General features: G+C 44.9%; 1 protein-coding gene across 1 annotated transcript; it reads right to left on the bottom strand.

Annotated features, from left to right (window-relative positions):
• Positions 8505 to 9351, bottom strand: LOC8056693 (dirigent protein 1). The gene has a single exon (XM_002453797.2). The coding sequence runs from the start codon at positions 9283 to 9285 to the stop codon at positions 8779 to 8781; it is 507 nt and encodes a 168-aa protein (XP_002453842.1). The 5' UTR covers positions 9286 to 9351; the 3' UTR covers positions 8505 to 8778.

The raw sequence follows: 9936 nt of genomic DNA on the forward strand, positions 1-9936 counted from the left end.
TAGGAAAAATTAGAATTTGCCAAGTGCATATAGGGTCGTCTTGGAGTTGCTCTAATATACTTAATATACAATGTGTCCGTTAGTAATGTAGGCTTTATAATATACTTAATATAGATATATTAAACAAATACCACCCCGGGACATGTGAGCTGTCTGTTTCGCTAGAATACATTTGAATGGAGGAAAGAGAAGCATACATAATATCTGCTGGCCACGCGCTACTTCACGGCTTCACTGCCCACCTCCCGCTCCCTCGCTATAAATACCACGGCCATGGCTTCGCTTATCTCCATCCAGTTCATTCCAGCAGCCTCTTCCTTCTCTTCACTCTATGGAGTGAACTGAAGAAGCACTACTTAGCGGTCTACGAGTAGGTAGACATCAGTTAGCCCAGAGAGGCCGAGGATGAAATTGAAAAGAGCTACAAGGCCAGTAGTATGGTGAGAGTGCATCGTCCTTTTAGCTCTCTCAATTCCTTCCCCGGCCTCTCTAGCAGTCTAGCTCTCTCAATTCCTTCCTCGGCCTCTCTAGGATATAGAGGCAGCAAGGATTGTGTACCTCGTGTTTATTTGTTGAGAGATTACTCCTTTGAATCATCTCGCATCTTAGGTGCAAGGAGTTTGGCAAGATGGTGATTAACCCAAAGTGTTCCACTTGCGTCGGCGGCGTGTGTTCCTGCTCCCGAGAGCAGGTGGTGCTCAGTCGCAGATCGTTTTCTCCACTTTTGCAGCGACCATAGCAGCATGGACGGCAGGTGGTGTATGCGTGCATCGCAAGAGCGACACACACACTATGCCAAGGAAAAGTTTGAGTGTCCGCATTGCTATGGTCGCCGCATAAGCGGATGAAACGTTCAGCAGCTGCGCACCACACCTGCGCGGCAGCCTAGACACGCACAACACTGACACTGTCCGGGCATTAGTCACCAGCTTACAAAACTCCTTGCACCAGCGATGCGATGGTTCAATTTAAAGTGGAGTAATCTATGAACAAATAAACACGCATGTACTCAATGCAAGCATCGATCGTCATCTATCATCCTGCTTGTTCCAGTAGAAGCAGAGAGATAAACTAAAAAGAAACATAACAAAACTTATATATAGGTGTACGTCATCAGAACAGTCGGGCTGGCCGACGCATGAATGTATTGCTCGGATCGATTAATAATCAGATTTGCAAACGAATATTACTCGGCTAAGTCAAGCATTTAGATCACTGTTGAATAGTATTGAATCAGATCTCGCTTAGTCGGCCTTGCTTTGTACGGAGGCCGAAAAAGTGTGACTGGTCGTAACCCTACGCCCATCTTCCTCCTCATGATCGTCCTTGCACCACTCTTGCTTCCTCTCCCACCGCCCCCGACTAGTGGCTCCCTTGGCACTGGCCGCCTCCTGTCCCCGACCCTCGACCCCATCCTCCTCTAACCTCTGTCATAATGTGCCTCCGCCATCCTCATCCTTGCCTCTACCCAGCCCCCCACCACCGGTGGCTCCGCCCTCTCGCCGCACCACCTATCTCCCCTACCCCTACCCACCCTAACCCCATGGCATCGGTGAGCTCCATTGGGATGCCCCTCCGCGAGTCCCACCCAACCGCCATCCACCACCACCCCACCTTACCTCCACATCTTGCTCGCCTCCGAACCCCTAAGGCAGCTAACTAACCTCATCAGAACCCTTAAGCTAATAATATCATTGACTTCATCGTCTCCGGCAGGATGTGGGCACCGACGAGCCTCCCTCTTCTTACTCTACGTCGCCGAGTGGGAATGGTGGGGCGCGGGCACATGCCGTGCATTCTGCAGAGCACGACCTATTGTGTAAATAAGTTACTGTATCTATATACTACAGATAGGGAAAAAAGAGCCCTTATGTTTCATGTGTCTAGATTTAAGATGATCTCATGTGACAATCTTATACAACCAATAAGTACGAATAAAAATATAACTAATCAGAGATCATTTATATTTTTCTATACTCAAATAAAAATTAACTATTGATTAAACAACAATAAAAGAAGTAGACACTTGAACTATAGGAGAAGAGATAGGAAAAACATGCCATTCATCTAGTCAGTTCCTAAAATGGGAGTACAAACAAACATGCTCTCCGCCTTTTATGTCCCCTACACTGGGGGAAGATACACAAAATTGTTAGGATTTCTAAAAAATGCTCCGAGCTTGTTATTGCTTCATCCTTTTTCCAAAGATTATTGTATTCCAGGTATGGACATGAGGCTATGCAAAATAGTTATCAAAAAGAAAGAGTTCTATCATTCTAAAAAACAGAGAGGAAGAAAGAAAAGAAAAAAATTATCAATTGATAGCTCATGGTCCCTACCTGAAGAAGTTCTTTAATTGTCTCAAGAAGGACAAACATGTTCAAGGAGTAAAGTAGAATTAGGATTAGCCACCAAATATTTCCACACACATGCACCTCTTGATCTAAGAGTATGACTCTCCCCTCTAAGGATCCTATTTTGACTGGGCAATACATACAAAGTAAGTATGCTACATCCTTGAAATACCTTCAACTCCAGATAAGCTTTTGTAGAATAGGATGTGATGAAAGGCATTCATCATACATGCCTCAGTGAGAATCCATAAATACCACATATATTAAGTGACCTGAGTGTGCCACATGAAGGAGAAGGTAAGCTACGCTTTTATTTCAAAATGTATGCAAAAACTCCAAGTGACAAAGTTGAAAGGGGGAAGGGGCTCTCTTCAGGCTATTCCATTCTTCAACTACCCAAAGTGGTATGATAGACACTTTGAATCCTGTAGTACAGGTATGACTAAGGAATAATCTAATGTTGATACCTTGTCTAGAGATTATGCCTAAGGTAATCCATCCTTTTCTCAAGGACGAGTAAGAGCCTAAATGTGGGGGAGTTTGTTAACGGTAGTTAACTATCAATTTTAAATCATCAACTTAATCAAAAGAATGTTATAAAAATAATTATCACCATATACTTGGGGTTTAACTGATAGAATTCCATAAGTTTTGGTGAATATCTATTTCTACAGGGTGTCAGCTAAAATCAACCAATGATGGTCCACATGTCAGGTTTTCATAGAGAGAAAAGACCATGTATGAAAAAAGAATAATCTAGAAGACTCGAGAATCCACCCCGTGGAAGGTGGGACCCACCAGTCACTATGATAGGGGCAAGCGCCCCTAGCCTTGGGTGGCCACCCCACCTTTGGAGCCAATCAGGAGCAAGCTCCTAGATCCTGCCTCCACCGCCTTTGAGGATAGATAATAATCGTAGATCAAGGTCATTTTGATCCAAGGGCTGTCATGCTTCCTAGAGGGCAATATAAGCAAGGCCCCTGGCCCCTAGGTCAGGGGAATTCAAGAAACCCTAATTCATATTTTCTAGAGAGAATTTGCCTAAGAGGGGTACCTTGAATGGATTTTTCTCCTAGGGCACATACATAATAGATTAGCTTTGTAGTCTATATATGAGATTAGAGTTATTCTTCTAGATTGAGAGAGTTAGAGTGGAGGGAGAGTTCAGAGGAAGCTCAGCATGTCGGTGTCTCCTCTCTGGCTTATACCTATAGGATTAAGTCTCCTAACACGAGGCTTTGTTCTAGGATTCTTTGTCGATTCAACCTCTAACAGTAAGTAAGTATGTTGTTATTATTGTTCTTTGGTTTACGAGTTTACTTTATTCGCTTTGCCTAGGGAATAGTGTAATCATTCGTAGCACAAGCATGGTGCTTGGGCTAGAATACTCGTAGATATCCCCTGTGTGGCCGGATCGACGTGTAGTAGATGTGACAATCCCATTGTTACCTTCAGAGCCTCCTCCCGTTAGAAGGTTTGGTAGGACCTAAGTGCCTTGGTCAAGCATTCTATGTGGTGTATCTTTTCCAACAATATGTCCCCATAGAGCAGTAGTTCCATAGCTTACCATAGGTTGGAACCAGATTGTCATAGTACTCTTCTCTAATCGCTTATATCTTCGCTACCTTGTAGTGTGGCTTAGGGGTAATAGTAAAGACTTGGTTAGTCATCGCATGCTTTCTCCTAGCAGAACTATCTCCTGGATGAAGTGCTCACTGATATATGTGCGCTTACGAATCATTTCTCTTTGATTTTTTCATGTGCGTAATCAATATCAACAGGTGTGACGAATGATGCAAGCAGTGATGCTACACATCATAAGCAGCAGCCCCGTCTTTGATGTCGATCTCCTCATGGAGGAGCATGGTGCAGGTGGCCTTGAAGGTGGAGAAGGGGCAATACATCTTCAAATTGGACACCATGTGATGGAATTTACCATTGAGACCATGAAGAAGGGTGAGGACGAGGGTGCGGTTGTTGATGGGATCGCCAAACTTTGTCAAGGAAGCGGCCATCATCTTGAGGTGATGGCAGAAGTCGGTGATGGACTACCTTCCCTGCTTGGTAGTGTAGAACTCAGCGGGGAGAAGAGCACACAATTTGTTTTGCCCGAGGAACTCATTCTCTAGGAAACTCTACTTAGCATGAGCATGGGGATCTCAGAGCATTATGGACAGCTGCAGGTCATTGGAGATGATGGCGCTGTAAACCTACATGAGCATGGTATAGTCCATCTGTACCCATTCAGGATGGTCGATGTTGGCCATGTCGATGAGGACATGATCGGTGAGGGCGTACTTGTCGAGGATGACAAGGAATACGCTACACCAATGGCCGTAGTGGTTGGCCACCCGATCTAGCACCATGGGCATGAGGACCCAAATGTTGAGGACGGATATCGCCTGGGCATTGATGGGTATGTGACTAGCCTCATAAGCATCAAGGGTGGCGATGGGTCTGTCCGTACCCTTCTTGTGATCCTCTTCGGTGGCATGCTCCACGTCGGTGAGGGTGCACACTATAGGATCTGCAGCGATGATGGACAATCGAAGCATGGGCAAGAGGGAAGTCGGCGAGCATGGCTCGGCTCAGCAATGACGATAGGGAGGCCGACAGAGATGGCAATGGGTGCATACCCGACGGGTAGTGGCCACCCGTACCCGTACCCATGAAGTCTAAATTTTACCTATCGGGTTACACATACCTGCACACAGGTAGGAAAATGTTCCCATACCCGTACCTGCGGGTAATTTCAACCCAATGGGTAACCCACACCCGATAGTATACCCGAGAATTACATATAAACGATAGAAATCCACATGTAAAAATAAATCATTCTAAGCCTCCAACAAGTTACAAACTAATATTCATATAATTAATAACATCAAATTCATATATATACTAGGAGAGTTTAGTTGGATTTAGACCAAATTTATGGGTTATATAGGCTAAAATGATAAGGGTGTCTAGTTTTTTTGGCGAGTAATTTTTACCTGCGGGTAGGTGGGTATGGGTAGTATACACCCACACCCATACCCACCATACCCGATGGGTATAGAATTTTGCCCAATAACGTACCCACGGGTAGAAAATTCATCACATACTCATCTATTTTTTGGTAAAACCCGTCGGGTACCCGAGGCCGGCAAACAAAAGCCCAGCGATAGCACAGGAGCGGTGGCTAGAGGCAACTAACGAAAGGAGCTCAGTGATGGCGTGCATAGTGGATGCGGGTTTGCAGAAGGAATGGAAGGCTGGGCAAAATACCTGATACCCAATACCTAAACCCAAACTACCCAAACCCGCACCTGAACTATATGATTATAATTTTGGATACTGAATATTGATACGACTGGCGGAGCACAGTCTAGGCCAACCTAGGCCATGGCCCCCCCTTGCCACCGTTTAAATAGTAGTTATAGACAACCAATAAATGTTTAATTTCTATTTTATGCTTTCAGTTTTAATACTAATCTGCATAATTATTTCCTATATAGCCTATATAGTATACAAGAAATGAGTATTTTAATGATAATTCAAACTTTAATAGTCTACTTTATATTTGTTGTTGAGTTTTTAAGTATTAATTAACATCAAATTTACGATTAGTTAGTGATTAACTGTTGTACCATATGTACATATTAATCTTCATAAGGCAGATTGACTCCTACTATAGTTTGCTCCTAGCTCCGCCACTGATTGATACCTAAAATTAATTTGGATACCAATGTCCCAATTCAGAGGAAAGCCCATCCCAAGCGACCGGAAACTGCGCCGGCTTCGGGTTGAACGTGCGCCGGCGGCCACTGATTGATACCTAAAATTAATTTGGGTACCAATGTCCCAATTCAGAGGAAAGCCCATCCCAAGCGACCGGAAACTGCGCCGGCGGCGGGCTGAACGTGCGCCGGCGGTGGGCTGTTTGGCCGCGCGTGGAAGGAGTGCCGCGCGGGAAGGACAGCCGCGCGGGAAGGAGTACCGCGCGGGATGCAGTGTCGCGGGAAGTTTGGCGCCGGATTGACTTGACATTTTGCATAACGGTTGGAGATCATCCAATTTTAGCCTTGTCATTTTCATTTGGGGGTTTGTAATTTGCTTAAAATGCATAACTTCAAATGCATAATAGTTAGAGATGCTCTGACCCATTATATTGGTGGCCCAACAGCCTAGTACGGCACTGTCTACGGCCCTCCACTAGCATCCGTTGTCCCCCAAATTCCCTGATGAACTTCCGATAACAGAACCCCTGCACGTCCGGCTTCCCTCACCCACTGTCCACGCCGGCTGACACATCTGGCTAGGGCGCGATGCACGACCTTCGGCTTCCGCACTCCACTGTCCTCTGCACCCAGTGCCAGTCGCCTGCGGCAGCACCCACTGCGCACCACAATGCCGACGCATCCACGTCCGGCAGTGACCGACCTAGAATTTTTACTCACAGTATGCCATTATTTTTTTCATACAATTTGGTATAATCTTTATTATGGATTTGCTGGTGTGTGCCAGATAATCCGTGATCCGTCAACCAGTAGACTTCCGTATTCTCAAACAAAAAAATTATGGATATGCCTCTAAAACCATTTGAACGCCGAGGAGTATACCGAAAGTGGTCAGCAGAGCCTATAAGCTCGGACTCTAGTTTCCAGGTTTCACCTGTGATCAGTATTCTAATAAATAGTTTTAGCGCTTCATGCGTTGGCTTGCAGATTCAATTTTTAAGTCTAATATCCATGCATCAGCTTGCAGACGACTAACTAAAAGGACCAAATATATATTTTCTATGTAACAAAAGCGATCAATAAGCAGCACATGAAGAAATAGATAACTGGATAGGTGAGTTGTGATAAATTCTCCAACCTTTCGGTGTAGCAAAAGGAAGATATAAACAAGAGAGGATTATTGTGCCAAAGTGCAAACCTCTTGCCGCTTGCCAGTTTCTGGCCTCCACAGCGCTTGGCTCCACTGGCCATGGGGCATCACAAAACCGTGCTTGGCCTCTCGCTTGGTGTCGCGAGATTGGTGTTTGGATGTCAAGCCGCCGCCACTCGCCCAAGTCTCAGCCGCAGCGAGTCGAGCACTTGACTTCACGACGGTTTGAACCACACACTGGGATGATTGCCGTGGGAATCTATGATTAGGCTTTAGGCGTCGATTCACCGTATTGGTCTGCCCTTTAATCTTGCTATCGACTGTGTGTATATATGGCCAGGCGAAACTTCCTCGTTAACAAGTTGGCAAGATCGGATACATAAGTTTTTTTTCCATATATATATATATATATATATGTATACTTACGGCCAGATCCCAGGGTACCGGCATACCCTATAGGTCCGCCACTGACGTCCGGTCTCAGGCGCCGGTGACCAACTCGATGGTGTCTCCTAGGTCGTTGACGACTGCTAGATTTCTATATTTTTTTTGAAGCTCGGGTAGATTGGGTAATACCTGAATCGAAACCCAAATCATCGGGTACATTTCAGATAGGAATATTTTAGGACAAACATCGGGTGGTAACCCAAATGCCGAGGCTTAGTGGAGGACGCAGGAGCAAACCCTCTCTGATACCATCTAATTATAAGGATATTTAGAAAGGAATGGGAGAATGCTCAATCAATTGATAATGATCATATTGAGTACATATAGGCGAATGGAGAGACATGATAGGCAAGCTCATGAGCCGGGGTGATAGGCACGTTTCCTATTCCTTAGAATTTTTTTCTCATTCTGGTGGTATCAAACTACCACTTAATATCTTATCCATCTCTTCAGGAAAATAAATATCTCTTAAAGATTTTGAGTTCTTTATGATTTTTTTCTCTTCGCTCAGATCAATCCACCTAGTCGATTTCTTGTTTTCTTTTGAGTTGCGTATCGACAGCAATAATACTATTGTCAAGTACCTTTAGGGAGAAGGACCTCGGCTACATATGTAGTTCTTGAAGAACGAAAAAAAACCCAATCTACTTTTTTTTAATATTTTAGACTAAATTCTTTTGTTTCTCGTTGTAAGGCAATATAACATTGTGTATGTCTATCATGTTGGTAATTCTACGTTTTTGGCATCAGACTTTAATCTCTAAAACTCTACTATTTACACAAGAAACTAGTACATTCAACATTTGTGAAACTCCTTCAGCAACGCGTGGAGAATTCACCTAGCTAGCTTGTATGTGTATATATATAGGTCCTCACGTACACCAGCCAGTTAACCACAAACAAAAAGAACGACAGCTCATTCATTTACATATGTTCAACAAATCATAAGATGCAAGTAGTTGCTCTCCACGACCGTACCGAATCAACCGATAAATGCAATCGATCAAACAAACTTGAATGCCAAAAGAAAAAGATTATTACAGGTTAGACAGGTTCACCTAACCAAAATTTCACATCGACGCAGCAATCATACCATTGCCTAATAAGCTCAAGAAGGGTTGACGAAGATCTCCAGGTCGAGAATCTCGGGGGTGACGGTCTTCCACAGCACATAGCCGCGCGCCATCCTGAACTGCCCCGTGCCGCCGACCACCGAGAGCTCCCTCACCGGGACGCTGACGTCGTCACGGCCAACCACCGTGAGCGAGCTTCCGGCATATGGGCCAGAAGTAAGCACGACATTCATGTTGACGAGGAACTCGAGGTTCGCCACCGACGCCACCATGTAGTAGCCCTGCGCGCGTCCCACCGTCGTCGACGACGCCGACGTCCCCTCGGTTAGCTTGTCGTCGATCACCATGGTGTTGCCGAAGTTGCCCCGTGGACCATTAACCACTCGCACCGCCGTCGCCGATGGCCCGCCCGTCACGTCGTGCATGTAAAAGTGCAGATGCGCCGATGCCGCCGCTTCGGCCCGTCGCACCGCCGCTGGGCCGGCGGCGAGGACCACGAGCAATGCGAGCAGCACTACTAGGGAGAGCTTGGAGCAAGCCATGAGAGGAAACTGGGAGACGACGGGCGGGGGTCCGAATATAATGCTCTCTAGACTAGCAATATACGCTTATACAGCATGCAGGATGGGAGGTGGATGAAGAATCAATCAATCAATGAAAAGAACAAAATGGTACAGCTGTGCCTGTCTACCTACCGAATGTGTGGTAGCAGGTAGATCGGATCGATCGTGCATGTTTTGTCGATTAAATATTTAACGACATGCATGCAGCGACAAGCATGGATCTATAGAACGTGTACAGCTAGACTGAAGGGAATAATAAAACAGTTGATCCGCTGCGCGGCCCCTCTTCTATACTAAGAAGGCTATAATTATTGGTACAACAAAAAAATTTACGATCTCGCTAGGGCTGGCCTCTTCTACTAGGAAGGCTGTATTGGTTACATGTACTTAGGCCTCTTTAGATGGACTAAGAACTAGTTGTTGTTCACTATCATTAATAACGTGATTAATGATGATTGATTGATAGATATAAAGTATTTAATGTAAAATTGGCTTTTAACCTCTAAATTATATTCTATTTGACGATAAATTTTGAATACTAGAATGCATTATATTGCAGAGATGGAAGAAGTAGTACGGATTCGTACTAGAATTAGTTTTTAGTTGGCTAAGGGCAGTGTCGGTGTTTAA

This window comes from Sorghum bicolor, chromosome 4 (assembly GCF_000003195.3).
Source record: "Sorghum bicolor cultivar BTx623 chromosome 4, Sorghum_bicolor_NCBIv3, whole genome shotgun sequence".
Taxonomy (NCBI): Eukaryota; Viridiplantae; Streptophyta; class Magnoliopsida; order Poales; family Poaceae; genus Sorghum; species Sorghum bicolor.

Excerpts from the sequence above, each read along its gene's own strand:
- LOC8056693 (XM_002453797.2), bottom strand. The coding sequence starts at position 9,285 with ATGGCTTGCTCCAAGCTCTCCCTAGTAGTGCTGCTCGCATTGCTCGTG.